The 19,673-nt window shown below is 43.5% G+C and overlaps 1 protein-coding gene across 1 annotated transcript in view; it reads left to right on the forward strand.

Annotated features, from left to right (window-relative positions):
- The window catches only part of UNC80 (unc-80 homolog, NALCN channel complex subunit), a 113,395-nt gene that overhangs the window by 90,253 nt on the left and 3,469 nt on the right, over positions 1-19,673 (forward strand). Inside the window, exons 55-64 of the mRNA XM_057389866.1 lie at positions 1,359-1,482; positions 3,057-3,263; positions 4,794-4,978; positions 5,815-5,980; positions 7,143-7,322; positions 9,236-9,374; positions 11,343-11,399; positions 17,362-17,443; positions 17,947-18,058; positions 19,242-19,432. Coding sequence (XP_057245849.1) covers positions 1,359-1,482; positions 3,057-3,263; positions 4,794-4,978; positions 5,815-5,980; positions 7,143-7,322; positions 9,236-9,374; positions 11,343-11,399; positions 17,362-17,443; positions 17,947-18,058; positions 19,242-19,432 — 1,443 coding nt within the window. The remainder of the gene's footprint in view (positions 1-1,358; positions 1,483-3,056; positions 3,264-4,793; positions 4,979-5,814; positions 5,981-7,142; positions 7,323-9,235; positions 9,375-11,342; positions 11,400-17,361; positions 17,444-17,946; positions 18,059-19,241; positions 19,433-19,673) is intronic.

Raw genomic sequence — 19,673 nt, forward strand, 5'->3', positions numbered from 1 at the left:
GGGCAACTTGGCTTTTCAGCCGCTGAAGCAATGGCATCCTTGTTGCCAGAATAGGAAAAAAGGAAGTTCCCAACTTTCTGGAGAATTTCACCACTATTCCTTTCTCACAGTCGCATTATCACCATTGACAGAGTCTTTCTGCCTCTGTATCCCTTTCCTTCCTCATTAGTCTGAATGGTGACAAAAAAGGGACAAATTTCCTAATCTAGCTTCCATAAAATATGCATTGGCACATCCAGTTGAATAAGTAGGCAGGTTATTTCTGAGCAGCAGGGTGGCTTGGGAAGGAAGGCTTATAAGGACCAACACGCAGAGCTGTCCCTCAAAGAATGAGGTGCARAAGAATTTTTTTGGACAAACTGACACAGAAAGAGAACAGATTTCTTCAAGCTCTGACTGGTAATAGTTCTTTAATCAAAAACAAACAAACAAAAAGGCCACTTTCACCAGCTGTGAAATATTCTCTATTTAAAAAAAAAAAACAAAAAACAGATACCAAATTAATAATTTTTTTAAAGTATTGGGAACTTTTATAATCCTCTTCTCCCTATTCACGCATTTATGGGCTTTAAATGTAATGAACACCAAAAAYGTCAGGAAAAACACGAGTCATAATTCCCAATACTTCCAGCAGAAGTACAGAACAGAAGTACATCACATCCCATCAGTAAACATTCTGCTAGAATTTCTCAGCCCAGGCCTGTAAGCTTGAGGAGTTGCAAGGTTCAGTTGCAATTTCACAGCTAAGTGTATAGCAACTGGGATGTAAATGAGCAGAGGTTCTAGTGACAGCCATTTGAATTACCTCCTCTAAAAGAAGTTGAAACACCTTTAAATTTAGGCTTGACTTTGTGCCAAGAAGTAAACATGCATTTTGTGTATTTTTCAGTTCATTCTTTGTGTTACGGAAGATGTCAGGGCAGCACAAAGTGAGGCAGAACAAAAAAAGTGTTTGGGAATAACCTCCATGTTCGGACAGGAGGATACTTAAATGATGTCATTTGTGCAGTTTTCTCTGTTCCATTTTCTATTCCCTATTGTCTGATCTGATGCCATCTCAGATCCTGGTGCCATTCACAGCAGTGCAGACCTTAATCCTAACACTCAGCTGACTCCTGTGGGATACATCTGATTTTGTTAGTGACATCTAGGAGATGGGAGACTGGGCTTCCTACATTTTGCTATGATAAGAGCAGGTGATGTACTGTGTGGTSTCAGGGCATCTCATTCCATCAGGTCATCAATGCTGGTGGTGTACTGTGTGAACAGGGTGCCCGGGGATTGTCATTCCCCACAGTGACTTGTGTGTGTGATCTGCTGATGAAATTGTTTAATCCTTTCTTATCATTACTGCACAGGCTTTGAAAGAAGATTTCCCCCTAAGCCATGTCGTCTCCCCATTCACCAATCAGGAAAGAAGGGAAGGAATGCTTTTAAACCTACTGATTCCATTTGTGCTCACAGTAGGATCTGGAAGCAAAGGTCTGACTAATTTAACAAAAAGAATTTTTGTCCCTCTTTTCTGACAACTGATGTTTGCACTTTCCTTGCTCTCTGTACTTTATTTTTATTTTTTAATTGGCTTTTCTTCACCAGCAGTATGTCAACTGAGTGCCCTTTGGATCTAAGACTGAAAAGAGCCCCATTGACCCCACTGAAAAAGTTGTTATTTCTTCTCTTAATTTCAGTTGTGCCTTGGTTCTTAAGTCAGGTCTTACACAGATGCTTTTGAAACTGGGGTGCAGGGCAAGATAAATCTGTTGCAGCAGAAGTGTTCCAGTTTAGAAACATTTTTAAGAGAAAAGGCTCTGGAATTAACGTTTCCTCTAAAGAAACRGGTTTCAACAATCCCTTACCGCTGATACGAAATGAATATTGGTCAGTGAAAATGAAAAAAACCAACTGTTTACCTGACAAAGTGCCTGCCCGACATGGGAAAAGGAATGAACAATGGTTAGATATTGAACTTTCAGAACTTTACTACACACACGCACTCCCACATCCCCACAGCAGAAAAAAAGAAAAAACCAAAATGCCAGGGGAAGGAAAAGAAAACTCACAGAACTCTGCCAGCCACATGCTAGGGAAGAGCAAAATGGTGGATGCCTTTGTTTTGGGGGAGGGAAGAAGAGTCCACACGGCAGCTCGGGGGGAAAAGAAAAACAGATGGGAACCTGGGGAACCTCTGATGTTGGTCTGCTCCTTGCAACAGAKGAAGCTGGTGGATTTAGAGCCCTTTCTTTCCTTGGTTCAGCTTCTCCTGARGTCTGGGGCTGAGATAGGGTGTCCCCATGGCACTCCCGCCAATGATCTGATTCAGACCAAAAATGGAAGAGGAACAGTCTGAGAGAAAACAACAGAAATCACCAAAGAATTGGTTCTACAGTCCAGRGAACAACTTCCTGCCTAAGCTAACACAAACCAAGCAAGCTMAAAGCAAYGATGCAGCCTCTGATTGCACRGCAAACTGAGCACACGGGAGAGTGAGAGCTTGAACAAAGCCCRYRCCAGAGTTCCYCYGGCTCCTGAACCTGCCCTGGCCTCACCCTAAAGCTACAGGACCCAATTCTGGGCATAAAGCAGATGATCAGGAATAGATTATCATCATAAAAACACTCCAAGACAAGAAGTCACAGAGGGTAGCAGAGGTCACAGAAATTGTGTGTCCCTGGGGATCAYAGTCTGTGCAATCCAGGCCACTTGTCTGGCACAAATCCTGCTCCTTGCTTTCTGCGATGGAGGCTCTTCACTGGTAGATCCCTAAACGAAAGTAACGAGTAAAGGGAGAGAGGAATGCCAAGAGGAAATGAGATCACTGAATGGGACATTTCTTTGTGCTTTGTAGCTCTGTGTTCATGTGGGTTTGTGTTGGTGCTAAGATAAATTTTGCCTTTGCTTGCAGGAGGAGAAGCAGCATAACAAGGTGTGGGGGACGGAGTTTTGACTTAGGGGACATTTGAGATGCACCCCATTTTGGAACTAACAGGGTCTTTTGGGTGTCTACAATGGGATGCAGCCTGATCTTTTTCTCTCTTTCCCCTCCCAATCCATCTCAGACAGCCCCTGGCTGGAGCAGCCTGAGGTCCTGCTGCTGCTCCAGACTGTTATCAATATCCTCCTGCCACCTCGCATCATCAGCACTTCCCGCAGCAAGAATTTTATGCTGGAGAGCTCCCCTGCCCACTGCTCCACCCCAGGGGATGCAGGGAAGGACCTGCGGCGGGAAGGGCTTGCAGAGTCCACCAGCCAGGCTGCCTACCTGGGTGAGTGATGGCTTCTGCTGACCACTGAGAARACCCACAGTTAAGGTGAAGTGCTCAAGACTGTAGAGACCAAAGAAAACCATCTTAGGCAGGAGTGAATTTAGGCCTTTAGYTCTTTAGAACTGATTTGGGCCTTGTGCTGAACAGGGGGCCGGGCTAGGATGTGAAGTCAGGAGTATCTCTAGAATATATAACAATGTGAGTGGTGTCTGCACTACAGCTGGAGGAAGAGCAGCACAGGTAGAAATCACTCAGTTTCATACTCCCAGACTACAGTAGTGAAACCACAGAGATAAGTCAGACTGCCTATCAACCCCTAACATCACAGCCTCACTTGCCCTTGGCTATCTAGAGTGAGAGGTGATGTGGTCTGGCTGGCTGCTGGCCCCACAAACATGATCCTTATTGACTGGAACRCCCTCTGTTTACTGTAGGGTGGTGCAAGATAGTGCTATATTATCTCCCATCTGACMCACAGGTGAAAGGAAATTAAAAATAAATAAATTGGTGATGCAGCAGCACTGCAGGCTGTTGGGCTGTATGGGGAGTTTCCTCTTAAAGCACCCTTCAAAAACAGCTTCTCTGTTTCTGATTTTGTGAGGGCATTTATCTGAAGATTTATATTTGTGTCTTTGTTTACCTGTTACCTGAGGAATGGGGTAAAACTGATGAAAAATTGGCAATTCACCACTGATTTAGCCCCCCACCCCAACAAACCGGGATTCAGATGTGTAATGGGTGAGAAGTCTTTGTCATCCAATTAAGAAACATGGAGTAGTCAACTTTCCTCCAAAAATTCCCAGTCTTCCCTGTTTTTTCCAGATCAGGGGAGCATGGAAAGGGGGAKATTCTTTGTCTCTCCTGTGAGCCAAGTTGTAATTACTTCCCAATTTAATGCACAGCATTGTTCTGAACTTCATTGCTGTTCACTCCCATTTGTAATGCCATTGCTCTTGCTCTTGTGAATTACTGCCCTCGGCTTACTGGACCACATTTGTATTTAAATTGCAATGTGGCCAYGACTCATGCATCTGCACTGCTAGAAAGATTATTTTCATCACCTTATAAATCATCTGCTCACATCTGAGGTTATTGTGCTCACAGGTTGTCTCTTAGTCAAGATTTTTGAGCTTGTCTCATCATCCAGGGCTGTATTCCCACTCTGAGCTGCTTTCAGAATATCTGATTCTGAGAAGACAAAAGAACACTGTAGGCAGGGAGAGGGAAAGCCAGTGCAAGAAAATACAGAGGAACTTAGGTATGAAGTAGAAAAATTCYTCTGGAAATAGGGCTGCCAGTCCTGATCCTGAGGCCTTTATTACAGGAAGGTTGGTTGCTCCTTCCCTGCCATGTTTGGAGACTGACAGAGAACAGTGGCYCTGAGGTGTGTGGGCGTGCATGTGCACATACATGCAAAGCATGCCTTGTGTAGGTTTGTGCTCACTGTGAACCCCCATTCTTTCCCCAAAACTTGTGAGGGACAGTGGTAGCATCTCTGACTGCCCTTTGCTGATGTGTGTTCCCCTGTAGCCCTGAAGGTGATCCTTGTTTGCTTTGAACGCCAGCTGGACAGCCAGTGGTACTGGCTGAGCCTGCAAGTCAAAGAGATGGCCCTGCGGAAGGTAGGAGGGCTGGCCYTGTGGGATTTCCTCGACTTCATCATACGAACACGGATCCCTATCTTTGTGCTCCTTCGGCCCTTCATCCAGTGCAAGGTAACAGTTGCTTTGGCTCCTGATGTATCACTCCCTGAAGGCAAGATAGCCCTTACTCCCCAACTGAGAACAGCACTTCTGGAAAAACTATATGTAGGGAGTGATCTTTTGGAAGTTAGGAGGCCTAAGGACCTTTTGAAATTAAATCACAGAGCATTTTCTTAGCCAAAACTAAAGAGTATGCTAGTCATGCAGGAGCTCTGATCCATGGAGTACAGCTAGCCTTAGTTCCTCTGAATGGGAAAGRGCATGTGGACATAATTCTGCAACGAATACATTCAAAGCGCTTGGAAGGAGTGTGGATGTGCTGAACCTAGGAGGGTGTTGGCAAAAATCTTCTAGTAATCTCTCTTCTGCATAGAGCTGGGCAATATAGCTAACAGCCAGGAAGGACCMCTCCCCTCTTATCTCTTGGATGAAGGTTCTCACAGGACTTTTGTGGATGGACAGACATCTGCTAGACTGAGGAGCTGGAGCTTAAGTTAATGGCAGCTCTTTGCTGGTTACCAGGCAGACTAGCACTTGTACTCCACCTTATTTAGGCTACCTTGTCTCTTGGACAGGGTAAATGGTCATGGAGGAAGGAGCTCTATCATGTCCGAGGATAGAGCTTAGCATGAGGAAGCCCTCATCCCCATGTACTCTGCACCACCGAGGTTTTGCTATCTGATCCATCAAATATAAGATTGTCCCTGAAAGACAGGTGGAAACTTCATAGATGGAAACTATTGCCTCCACAGCCTGCTGACTGACTGCAGGCTCATGCTAGCCTGGAGACTAGTTCCAGTTGCCTGGGCCCCATCTCCCTGCAATGCTAACGCATCCCAATTTTGCAGCTGCTGGCCCAGCCAGCTGAGAACCATGAGGAGCTGACTGCCCGACAGCACATCTCCGACCAGCTGGAGAGACGCTTCATCCCACGGCCGCTCTGCAAGAGTTCGCTCATTGCTGAGTTCAACAACGAGCTCAAGATCCTGAAGGAGGCCGTGCACAGTGGGTCTGGTAAGGAGGGCAGGGAAAGCTCAGGGCCACCAACCCAGGCCAGACAGCTGCCTGCCTCTACAGTAATTTGTGAGGCAGACGTGGTCTCTGCCTAAAAGGGGAACGGGGCAATCCACCCACACCCTGACAGCCTGCACCTGGAGCTTACTTTCATCCTGGSTACTGAACAGCCAACAGAAGTCCAGGTGAGTTGTGAAACGCACCTACTTTTCCACTGAGTCCTATTCCCCAGTAGCTGTTTCTTACTGTCTCAGCTGGCTTGTGCAGCCCCAGCCACCGTAAAGCCAAAGCTCCTTGTGCACAAAGGTCTGRCTTTTCAGCAGCAGCAGATCTTCCTCCCCCTTTCTCCTGGTCTCTTTGATTTTTCTCTACTGTGGTGTTCAGATCAGCATTCCTGAGCTGATGGGGCACCGAATTCTCTCCTGCACAAGGGGAGACTTCTCTCCCGTGACAGCTACTCGTGTTGCCACGAGAGGGCAGTTGCTGCTYATACATGGCAAGCGGTTTATGTGCTCAGTTCTTAGGAAAACATTCAAAAGGAAATGCTTCAGTGTTTTTTTTTTTCTTTTTCCTTGGCAATATTTTTGCCTTGTTTCTAAATGTCGARGCAGATCTGGAAAATACAGGTTGTGAAAAAACAGATTGCATAAGTAAAACAGATTTTGGAGGGGTAAGGTAAGGAAGGCAACTGTGTTTTATCACCTTTGCCAGCCCTGTTACAGAATCACAGAATCATTAAGGTTGGAAAAGACTTCTGAGATCATCAGATCTTTGAGTGATCACCACCTTGTCAATTAGGCCAGGCACCAAGTCCCACATCCAGTCATTTCTTGAACRCCTCAAGAGATGGTGACTCCACCACCTCTCTGGGCAGCCCATTCCAATGCCTAGCAACCCTTTCCATGAAGAAGTTCCCTCTGCCCAGCCTGAGCTTCTCTGGATGCAACTTAAGCCCATTTCCTCCTTGTCCTGGTGGCAGGGGAGGAGAGGCCAACACCCACCTGGCTCCACCCTCCTGTCAAGGAGTTGTAGAGAGCCAGAAGGTTCCTCTGCCCCACTAGTCCAGGCAGAATGAGGTGCCTGATGTGACAGGAATGCTCGGCTCACTGTTTATTTCCAGTGCCATCAATGACTTGGGTTTGGTTTTTCACCTCTTGTGCAGCTTACCAAGGGAAGACATCTGTCAGCACCATGGGCACTTCCACCTCTGCTTACCGCCTGAGCCTGGCCACCATGTCCCGCTCCAACACTGGCACTGGCACAGTCTGGGAGCAGGACAGCGAGCATTCCCAGCAGGCCTCMCAGGACACGCTCAGCCGCACAGATGAGGAGGATGAAGAAAGTACGTGGCTGTTATTCAAGCTAAGCCCTAAACACTGAAGATGCTTTCTTGATGCCCATGGTCGGGCTGGGAGGGGAACACATTGCCCCTGTCCCAGTGTGAATCAAAGGCCTGCAGGAGCATGAGGTTGAGCAATGAGTGTGGCTGGTACATGATGTTAAAGTTTGGGTTGTGACATGCCTCCTGARCTATGGCAGGGCACAGGGAAGAGTRCATGGAGGCTTTTAGTGTCTGAGACCTGGGTTGATGTGCAGTTGTCACAGTGCTGACAAGGCATTTGGCAGCCAGGTCTCTCTTTGGGTATCATGAGAATGGGTGGGGCTGTGACTCTGTAGTTAGGATCCTGTTCCTGCRGCATCTTAATACTTCCTGCTCATTGCTTCTGTCCAGATGCTCTGATGGTTGAACACGTTATCCTTGTGCTGCAAAAGATCCAGATGTGGCTCTCTGTAGGGTGGAATGTCTCTGTGCTTGAGTCACTTGATAAACAAACAGGAAATTAAGACTCAAAACTACTGACAATAGAAGCTTGGACTCCCTTTTGGGAAGCTGAATTTGCCAGGCTTTCTGTTGCCAGGTTAAACAAAATAGGATAGTGAATTTTTGGGGACTTACTTGAAATGATCTGAATGGGGGTTTGTTGTTTCAGCTGAGTTTCATATTATTGTTGGAATTTTGTCTTCTCTCTGCTTCTGAGTTGCCCTTCACTGAAAGCCAGGGTAGAAAACTCTGCTCATATATCATCAGGCTTGGGCTTCCCCCTAGTTTCTGGTTGGTTGGTTCAGTGTCTGAAACTCAAGTGCTTCRCTGCTGTATTTGAGGACTACCGACTGTTCCCCAAAAGCGTCAAACAGAAGGAGTGAAAATGACAATGAGGGATGGACTCAAAAGAAAGGCCCRTGCAGTTACAGTATGATTGCCTTTTGGGAAAGAGCAGTTAGCCTGAAAATTTCCAGGCTCAGCCCAACTTTATTTTAGTTGGGTTCACCACTAAACTTTGTACAATCCACCCAGAGCTGTAGGGCTCATACATTATTCAGATATTTACTCACTGTGGCAAACTCAGGTTTCAGCCTCAGATGAATTCTGAGCCATTGTATGGTACAGTAAATACTTCCTATCTGAACTGTGGCATTATTGCCTCAGCCCTGCTTTGGATAAATGCTGCCATAAAATATTTCAGTACATCAGAATTGGAAAAGGTCAAAAAGAGGAGAGAAAATTACGCAAACTCACCTCTTTGTTTAATTTATTTCTAATTAAAAGTTGCTGTGGCAATACCTACAATAGAGTAATTTCTTTCTTGATATATTTTGAAACAGCACTGAAAATTTCAAGCAGTCCTGTTTGCAATCCAGCTGTCTGCATAGTTCAGTTGCAGTAAGATGTATTTGAGTCAATTTATCCAATTTTTTGGTGACATTTTAAAATGCATGTCCTAAAGGGTGTTGAAGGGTATCAGTTCTGCATTTTGCTGTCATGTATTTTGGCTTTTTTTATAACAGTGCTTTGCTAAATCATAGCAGCAGTTTATTTCACACCAGRAAAAGGACCAGGTATAACTTTTATGCTGGAAATGCTGTGTATTAACAAACAATTTATTAATCACAGGAATTAAGCCCTAGTGGAAGCTGAATTTCCCAAACATGTATTCCTGAGAGCCATTTAAGATGAAGAATACATAAATCCCTGCCCCATGTTTGTCAAGTTCCTCATCCTGCAGGGATTTATGTGTACGTCTTTCTGCGCTGTGGCCATAAAATCTAATGGCATATTCCAATTTGCAGGCTTGGGCTCTTGGTAAGTGAATGCTGGRTACACCTTTGGCATCCTGTTATCTCTTGACAACTGTGGAGATGCAGGAAGGGTTTGGGTGGTTGTTTCCCCTTCTTTCCTGTTTCTTCTCTTTGCAGATGACTCCCTGAGCATGCCCAGTGTGGTAAGTGAACAAGAAGCATGCCTTATGGGTGCCATTGGGAGGAGGCGGTTCTCCAGCCATCTCTCCAGCATGTCTGCACCTCAGGCTGAGGTGGGCATGTTACCCAGCCAAAGGTAACAACATGGGCTTTTCACCTTTCCCATTATATTCACAAGGGCAGAAATAGCACAGGTACATCAGAGATGTGGGATACTGCAATTGGTGCCAGCATAGTGGTGCTAAATTTATTTATAGTGTTGGACCAAGGGTGCAGGGTTGGRAATAATTATTGTACAGGATGATCTGTGTTGTGTAGGGTCCATAAGAACAAGCTGTCATCCACAGAAATCCTCCTCTTAAACAGTTCCATAAACACTCAGCATTAATTTTTTTGTCTGCTACTACTGAATAGCAAAAGGAAATGTGGTTTTGGCATCTGCATTGAATCAGGGGACCATACCCAGTCTGTGTAGGGAGTGAGGAGGAATCCTGAGAAGCTGAGAAAAGGGAACAGAAGCAGTTTGATTTACTTTTTTTTCTTCCATATTTTCTGTGTCCTTCATAGAACAATAACTAGCTCATTGCAGAAACAGAATGCTATGTTCAATGATGGGATTTAATATTGTTTTAAACCTGAAATACTTGTTGATACAAATAACTTTGAATACTTTATTCCTGGTGTTAGGAAATCTACATCTTTAGAAGATGTGGAGAGAAGTGTTGCATTTAAATGTGATTTTTTTTTCTAAGTAAGCAATGTTTATTGTTTTATTTTTCTGTGACATAGTTATCCAAGGATATCTGACAATGGACAGAGGAATTTATGTTATTTCCTTTGAACCTTTAAAGAATATATTCCACATCATGTCTTGACCACCCCTGGAAAATCAAACACAATGGTTCCCTCCCCATTCTTGCTTGGAATTAAAGAACTGACCTTGAYAGATGAAGGAAAATTAATAGCTGTGGTACACATCAGCAGAGATAGAAGTCATTTACAAGAGAGAAGTTGCACAGATTTTATCTGGGAGTGTTCACAAAAGAACTTACAGGAACTCATTTGATTTTTGAACTCAGTTGTTTCAGTCCTTTTGTTTCTTGAAAAATTAATATGCAAGACTGCMTTTTCCTCAATCTTTCACTACCATCTTCAATGCATAAACTTCGTAAGAGTGCCAGCTGACTGATAGCAATGTTTGCTTTGTGCAATCCTAAATCAAGGTGTTGCTGGGAAAAAATGACTTTAATTCCTATAGAGCTTCACTCTCTACTTTTTAAKTACATGGTATATGAGGAGAATTGCTTTTCATCTGGGTAGGGGTAGGACAGTTCAGCAAGCATAATCATAGTCCTTGACGTCACGCCCTTTGAGTTATGGATGGTCTCTGGGCTTTCAGACTGCCTCWCAAATCTAAACTAATTAATGCTAAATGTTATTATTACTGCTTTCCTGCTGGTAACCCAGCAAACTACTTTCTTTCTTTCATRTTTTTCCTATGGCCTGAGCAGGCTGATCCTGCCTAATGGCTGCAGTGCAGAAAAGCAATGGAATTGTGTACTCCTTTGCCAAGACCCTCGCCAGCTGTTTATTTACAGTTTTGTTGCACTAGAAGACCTTGTTTTCCAGATGTTTGTTCTTAGAGTCATGCCAGAAGAGTGATCTATAGCTCATGGGAGATAGATTAGCCCTCCCTCAAGGAAGAAGTGGCTTATGGGGAAGGAAAAAAGCTTAATATGAAGCTGGAAGTAAACAGAACTGAAATGAATCAAAATGCTGCAGGAAAATAGCTTTGAAAACAGTTACCTGCCTTATTTCCTGTAGAAACACATCCTGTTGAACTTCTCAGCTCCCCTGGTCTCACCAGAGCTGTAGAAGGCTCCATGCAGTGTAAACTTTCTCTAAGACTGCTTCTGTTATCAGATGCTCTTTCAGCTCCTCTGAGTCATATATGTTCTGTTGGGCGTGTGAGACCAATTAATGTTACCGTCCTTTTTTTACTTTTTTTACTCCTGTGGTATTTTCTTCCCTTGAAAACAGAGACAAGCGCATGCTTTTTGCATTTTCTTTCCCTAAATTCTTAATCTCCCTGCCCCTCCTGCAGTGAACCTAATGTCCTCGATGACTCCCCGAGCCTGGCCACTGAGGGCAGCCTCTCTAGGTACAGTGTTAACACTACCTGTCTGTCAGTGTGTGTGCTGGGAAACGAGCCGTTTCCAACCYCCTGTCTCTTCCCCTCACCTTTTGTCACTCTCTCCATCTCTGTCTCTTGTGGCTCATCAATATTCAGGCCTGCAAGTCAAAGGTGTAGCAACCCATCTTCAGTTTTCAGCTTTGATTGCCAATAACTTTGAGAAGGCTAAGGAGAAGGGGAAAGAAAAAGCTGTAGTGAATGAAGCAGCAGGCTAGCCTTGGGATTTTCCCCTTGTTTAGCAATTGCTTGAAAGGCATTAGCTGTATCCTGTTATAAGCATTAGCCTGGACGCTGATGTAAAATGGAGACATCTGTTTCTTCATTCATCTCACAATGCTGTCACCACATAAGACTTAATAGCAAGCTGTGTTCTTTGCCATTCACTGATAAAACTAAYTATGGTAAGTCCTGCGGAATATAGTGTTTTGTGGGTGTTTTACAATAATTCTCATTATTTTTGCAAAACATTTTCAATTCTCAAATGACACCTTAGAAATCTTGCAGGTGGACACCATAAATATATATTTTAAATGATTCTTTTAGTGCTGGAGTTCAGGTCTAGCTGTTCCTCATTACCCACCGACAGGGGAACAAACACAATTGGGTCAGGAGTGAACTTAGAAGGGAGGGCTGCACCTTTAACACCCAGCTCAGTCATGTTAATCATTCTCCCTGTCCTGCTGCTGTGCTCCCACCTCTCAACCCATCCTCTTGAGGCTGGAGAGCTGTTGTTAGTCCCAAGAGCACATCTGTGCCCTCCCAGGAGAACATGGCCCTGTACACTGGCAACACAGAGGGTAACTCACTATTTCATTTCTGCACCAGTGGAAGCAGTGGATATGTTGTGAGGCATTTGTGTGAGTGGTTTCTCTTTCATTAACTTCAGTTTTGATGTTGGTAGCGGCTTTTTGGGGACAGTCTTCTCTGTTTGTTTGTTCACTCTCCTCAGCTGACAAAAGGAGAGTTTATCATCGGTGCTGTCACTGAGCTCATCCCATGACACATGGTGTCCTTTGTGTGTGTGAACCCTGCTCTGGCAGACCAGTCTCTGATCGGTTAGAAAAAGACCTCAGCTTCTTGGCAGAGGCAGGAATATTGTTATCTGGTTTTGTGACAAAGTAAGATGGACTGCATGGTCATCTGAGCTGAARAGCTGAAGAGAAATCGTTCAAAGAACTTCCATGTTGTACCTTTAGCAGCACTGAAAATTCACTACAGTTGAGAAAGAGGATAAAGGGAAAGGTCTGTATCTGAGCTAAAGCCATAATGACCTGATACTCGGTTACATCAGCRTTGATTGTGAAATGTTTTGATCTTGTTAAGTAGGGGGGAGCCACTTCTAATTACAGTGGTGAGGCTGAGCACTACGAGACATCTAAGTCAATAATTCATTTTGAACCCTGAAATATAATCAGCTGCACAACGGGTTCCTACTAATTCCTGTCACAAAAATTTTCTCTAGAGACCAGGACACTATCCTCCAGCCAGCTCTACAGTACAGAGATCTCCTAAAGCAAACTGGTTAGCAGATGTACTTGGKAGTCARTTCTGCTGAGSTTTATAATCCTTTTCAAAGAGTGGSCACTAATGTCTTAAGAAGGGGAATCAGGGCTGCAAAGCCTTAGAAGGCATGAAGACATTGCAAATGTGTCTAAAAAGATTAGATTGGAGCTCTGTGAGGAGGAAAAGATGTTTCAATTGCATTGTGAAATGTGAAAATTGGATTCCTCCTCTAAAGAACAGGAGTAATAAAGCAGATGTTGTAGAAGCTTATTGTGTTGTGGGGATTATAGGGCAGAGTTAATTTGTTTTTACATTCAGGAGCATTAGTTTGGAATAAAGCAGGCTAGGGTTTTTCTTATGTAACTTTGATTTCGGCTGGCACACAACAACAATCTTTTAGGATCACCTTCTGAATTCAAAAGCTGGTGTTTAGTCATAACTGACATAAAGAAATAAACAATATTTACTGGGGACTAGACCCTTATGGAAGGTAGGAGYCTKAAACAGATGAAACAAATTGTGACAAATACAAAAAAGAATAAAGTCTGTTTCCCTTTGTTTGATAGCAATTAGAGGCAGCCTTGTAGAAAAGCAAGGAAGACAGGAAGKGGAGAGCATTGAAGTGCTCAGACAGTAAGGGATGCAAGGCTGAGGAGCAGCGTGATCTGTTGTGGTTATAATCTGAGAGGACAGGGTATTTTCCCAAATCAGAAAGAAAGAAGGAGAAGCCACTGTAATGGAAATCKGTTGCACATTTCCCTGTAAGGTTTGTGCCTATCTTAGTTTAATCRTTCCTAGTAGGAAAAATCAGATTGRATCCACATTGCCAGGGCAATTGCAGCAGCAGATCTAATGCTAACTAGGCTGGGATGTGTCTGGAAATACAATATACTTAACCCATTCTCCACTGCCTTTGTCCACCAACCTTTTCATTCATATGTCTAGGCTCACAAATTGTGTATGCTCTGCCATGATGGTATGGCAAGCATGTCTATGTTTTTAATAGATATTTAAACTCCTTGCTTCCTTTTTTTCTTTTTTTTTTTTCTGCATGGTTTGGTTTCTTGTAATTCCTGAGGGTCACTCCTTTTACTTGCCAACTTGCCAAAGTTGCTTTGTTCCCCACTGTGTGACTGCACTGTCTGTCATTCCTTTTAGCACTGGCAATATGCTTCCATAAACTTGGGTTGGTTTGATCTTTGGCTCACCTCTGGGAATAACATTATTGTGCAAATAATCCCCTGACAGAGATACTCAGATAGTGACAGCATCTTTGTGCTGGACAGGAGAAAAATCTTGTTTCTTATTCCCAAATAAGTCTGGCTTATGCCCTTTAGAAAAAGTACTCTTATAGATCACATTGTCATGGAGAGGAAATGTACTGTCAACTGAAACAGCATTTGATTCAGTGTTCCTTGGCTGGGTCCCACAGGCTGCCAGAAAAACAATATATTCCTGGTCAAGTCTAGTAAACATGGAGAGACAGAAAAGGAGGCAGGGCAGCCTACACAGAGCCAACCCTCTGCCTGCCATGCTTGTTTTCACAGAATCAAGATGGGTAGTGCTGTTATTTGATAAGAAAAGAAACCCTCACAAACCCTCATGAAAAGAAAACTTACATCTGAAAAATTCAGTCTATAGTCTGAAATTTGCGGTCTTTATGATTCTCTGTCATTCTCTCTCCTTTCCTTTTCCAAAATTTGGGGATAGAGTTAAAAAAGATAGTCACAGCAGAACTGTTCTGTGCACAAACAGCTCTGCAAAACACAGCTGCTTTCAGTCCACCATTTCCCTGCTATAGGTGTCTGCAATTTCAGCTTACAAAATCATCCCAGGTTATACCAATTTGTATAATTATTCAGTACTGGAAGTAAACATCCATGAGCTCACTTAACTCATTTCACATATGTTTTAAGCCAGGCTGAAAATCTCACACTACATCAGGAAGACACAAAGTCCAGCCTTTTTTTTGTTAATCTGTTGTTTGTCTTCAGTGCATTGGAACAGTTTTTCCCTCKTGTGTAGCCTCTGTGCCCTCACACAGTCCATGTGCGCCCCTTATCTAATGACTTCTAAAAAGTGTTTTCATATCACACGTGAAGTGAGTTTGTTTCTGTAAACAGTTGCACTGTAAACAGTTTTGTACTGAATATAATTGCAGTCTTTCTGCTACAGACATTAATGCCTCCTCACTCACAGAACTGAGTTACCTTTCCTTCATCAGAAATTGTAACAATTCTCAAAAGCTAGTCCAGTAGAAATTTCTTTTTAAGAACTTCTCCAGCTAAATCCTACTTCACATACTAGTAACCACTTCTGGAAGTAAAAACTTCTGGAAATTCAGAAGAGTAAGTTTTTATGTAATCCTAGGAAGAGAAGATTAAGGAAATTCTCCAAGTTGTAGTTTCAGGTAGTCTGGATTACAAAGACTAATTGGAGTGCAGTCTCTTTGCTTTAATGAGGAGTGATGTGATGCTTTCTGGACTTAGCAGTCATATGAGCTGCAGTCACTGTCTGCATCAAGAACATAGTCCTACTAGCCAGAGGTAACTCTGAGGGCTCTGCCTATCCCTAGGCAGGTGCTTGTGTGGTGTTTAGGGTGCTTGGTAAGTAAAGCATGTCAATACCCTATGGAAAAGCTGGGATATATGTTCCAGGGACTGGTGATTTCATTTGGGGGACCTATCTGAGGAAGAAAAGGACTCAAAKGTACCTTGGTTGTTTTGGCTTTGAGCTTGCTGAAGCCTTTCCTTATTTTCCAAGGCAGTGCAACTGTGGCGAGGTTGCTGAGGGCATGCCCAAGATTATTAGGCTGTAGTCTGTCAATCAAAAGAGAAACAGCTTCAGCATCCCAAGATGTCTCTCTCCTTAAGGTTGCCCTGTAGAAGTGATAGAAACACATGGATATGGTTCAGTGCAAAGTCTGGCTTTAKTTTGAGTGAAAGGGAGGAAGGAATAAAACTTTCAGATCAGGTAACCAGACTTTGCCCCAAAGTAGAGCAGGAACACATTCTGTTCTGCCAAACCTTCTAAGGACAATCAGTAACTTCTGCCAAAGTGAGGAATGAGCTGCTCAGGAGACAGAGCTTTTTAATCCTAACCAGAGACATCCTCCATATCTTGTCTGACTGTTTCCTAGGTTTGTCTTCTTCCTCCACTCCTGCATGATCAGGTGATAAACCTTCACGCCTGTTGGTAGTACTTACAAACTCCAGGGAGATCCAAGGGAGGCAGCTAGAGAAAAGAATGTTGTTTTATTTTTGGATTAATGCCAGCTAAAGGCAAAATGGATTGCAATACTGAATCTTCAACAGTGTTTAAGATACAGCTGGAAGTTCCTTAAACAGGACATTGTGGCTCAGTGCATTCCAGTCTGGCCTAAAAAAGTGGCTGCCTGAGTTAAAAGAAGTCCATCTTAAATGTTAGTGACTATTGCAGTCATCAGTCTCTCAGACATAGTTTGTTCAGCTAAAGTGTTTTGTGACTGCTAAATGTCTTGTTTTAAATTGTTTGGAGGAATACAATGCTTTTATAAAAAAGAGGGAAGGGTGGTATTTTTATATTAAGTAGATTAAATGGTCACTTGAATGGTTGTATGAGATGGTATGTAGCTGAGCATGTTTTATTGCTAAAGTTTCTTCTACTGCAGGTTTTCAGATATATTGTGCCAATAAATTAAAAACCAAAAAAGCTCGCTCTATCTATCTATCTATCTATCTATCTATCTATCTATCTATCTATCTATCTATCTATCTATCTATCTATCTATCTATCTATCTATCTCTACTTTTTGTTTATTTATTTCTTTTGTTTGTTAGCCACAAAAAGACTTAAGGCTGCAAGTGTTGAGTGTGGGGCCTTGTTCACATAACTCATGCATCCATTATGTGAATGGATCCTTTGTCACTTTGTGCTTGTTTTTTGTTTGTTGATTTAAATTCAAATTAAAACCAGATGATAAAACTGTGATAAGGCCATGGAGTCTTATTTGGGAAGAAAAAAAACGCTTTTAGAATGTTGTCCTTGAAAAAAGGAAAAGCAAACGAGAAGGCTTCTGAGCTAGGAAGCTCATGTTCTTGCCTTCACTGATGTGGCAAAGGATGCAGAGAAGTGAGTGCTGCTCAGAGGGATGCACCAATCAATGACTGAAAACTGAAATCTGCAGTTGTTTATATTTGGATGCTACCTGTGCGTGGCCAAGTCCTGAATGCCATGACTCCACCTCCCACCCTTTCCTAAGCCCTGGAAGCCACAACCCAACAGACATGTCCCCTCCCATCCTTCAAAGACAATGCTGCTCTTTGAAGTGATTGTGCCATTAGTGGTTGGTCGATCTATTGTTTATTTTTTAGTCCCAGTTGCCAGGACACCCATTAGTTATAGAGYGTGCTTCTGTGCTTGGCTTAACGCTGTCAACATCTAACAGGGTGGCAAGTGTGCAGAGTGAGCCAGGACAGCAGAACCTCCTTCTACAGCAGCCCCTGGGGCGGAAGAGAGGCCTACGGCAGGTAAGGACAYGGGCAGTAAGCAAACCTTCTCTCCTGCTGTGTGATTTGATTTGGCTTTTCTCATATGTGGCTGTTTAGATAGGATATGTGGATGTGACATGTACTTTCTACCTAATTTTTGCTATACTAGTGCAGTCCCTTGACCTAGTGGGACCCATAGTGCAAAACCATAGCTGTGAGATCACACAAATCCCTAAGACAGGAGGTGCCCTTTATTTTAAATTCCTCAGTCTTGTCCTCTGCAGGCTTTGTTTCTTATTATTATATTAAATGACGGTCACACAATCTGCACTGCATTACATTCAGTGTTGAAATTGAAAGGGCACAGAGCCCAGAGGCTGGTAAGAGGGAGATGTCTGAGCCATGGAACTATTAAAACACAAAAATCTGCTAAAAGTAGAGTGAACTAGACACTAGAGGTATAGACATGATGACCTCCTTTCAGAGTAGGAGTGGTGCATATGTGAACATACATCAGCCTAACTCTCTCTTCCAATGTTTAGCTTCGACGACCACTGCTGTCACGTCAGAAAACTCAAACTGAGCCTCGGAGCCGTCAYGGAGCTCGACTGTCAACCACAAGACGAAGCATCCAGCCAAAGCCAAAACCCTGCGGTAGGGCAGTGCTGCATTTCCAGTACCAGCACACCACACTGGAAAGTAGAAAATGCTGTGGCTTTAGCTTAAAGGAATAGTAGGTTGCTAGTAGCTTATGTTAAAGTGAAGTCCCAGCAGCTTTGTACTTTTTCCTAGTACATGGATATCCTATCAGAAATCCACCCACTCAAAAYACTTTGATGGCTTCTCTAGAGGTTTACAAGGTCAAACAGGACATGGTCAATGAATTATCTTGTTTCCAAGAGTTGTGGAGCATTTAGGGGATGGGTTTCCTCTAGTCAGGATGCCTTATCCAAAACCTCCAGATGTGCAAGTTTGGAAGATGCTATCTAGAGTAGTAGAAAGAAGGAAATGTCCCATCATACGCTTAGCATAAGCTTTAAGAATTGTATATGGAAATAAATATAGGACTGTTTCAGTCTGTGCTGTATGTTTCCAGGCATCAGCACTGCAAAACAGAGCAGGTGGCTGTATTCTGTACCATCTGGAGTGAGCAGTGAGCTTTGGAGGAGAAATCTGGAAGAGTAAAGGTTACTTGTGAACTTTCTGGGTTCACAGTAACAGTTCAACTGCTCAGGAACATGCTKGGGCAACACCTCTGCTGAAGATGTTTGAAACTTAACAGTTAACCAAAAATAATTTAGAGCAAAAAGAGGAATATCAGTTTTACTGTTAGGTTTTCAATCTAGCTGTCTTTACCCTGTGCTTTTCAGTTATTCCTGAGTMGTGGATTTAGTCTGCAGGAATCAGGGGCTATCCACTGCACTTTCTTTTCTGAGATTTCCCACAAAACTTTGGACAATTCTCCTATCTTTTTGCATGCCAGTTTTCCTTTTTCATTTGAGGGCAGAAATGCTAACTGACATAGGAATTCAACTCCGTGTACTGTATTCCTCTGGAATGGAGAAATGTTATGGGCGGTATTTGTCTCACCAACCCATGAAAAAGATAGGTGTGGCTGGCTGGACTTCAGGAGTTTCTCAGAGTCTTGCTGTGGTTGTAGTGAAAGCCCAGAGTGAAAGGCTTTTAGATTAGATGCCAATTAGACAGATTATATAAAGATGGAACGAATCACAAATCCTGTCTTAATTGTAAAAACTACAGGGATTCTCTCTCTTCTATTGCTGTGGTTTTGGTCACAAATTTTAACCCTCAGTTTTCTGGGCTTTGTTCCCTCCAGCAGAGCAGAAGCGCTCAGTGACGTTCACGGAAGCCCAGCCTGAGGCACCCCCAGCCTGCACCCCAGACCTGCCGGCCCAGCAGCCAGACTGCAGCCACAGCAGTCCCCAGGCCACCAGCCAGCAAGAGACCCTCAGCAAACCTGTGCTGACTTCCTCRCCTGCCATCGTTGTAGCTGACCTCCACACCCAGGTAAAGTGACTGCTGGGTTTGTAGCCCCTTCACTGATCCATCCCAGGCACAAGGAAGTGCCAGATGCATTACAGCACTGTAGTGAAAGCTGGCGGGAGAGTGAACACAGCAAACTCTCCTGTGTGTTTGTTCTTTAAGCTGTTTGCTGTCCAGCCCCTGGCTTCTATAAAGCCATTCACTTCTACATCTATGCAACAATTCTTAATATGCAAATATATTTTCTGCATCTTCCCTTTCCATC

The sequence above is a fragment of the Malurus melanocephalus genome, unplaced genomic scaffold, assembly GCF_030028575.1.
Source record: "Malurus melanocephalus ecotype Western Australia unplaced genomic scaffold, MMel_1.1 scaffold_20, whole genome shotgun sequence".
NCBI lineage: Eukaryota > Metazoa > Chordata > Aves > Passeriformes > Maluridae > Malurus > Malurus melanocephalus.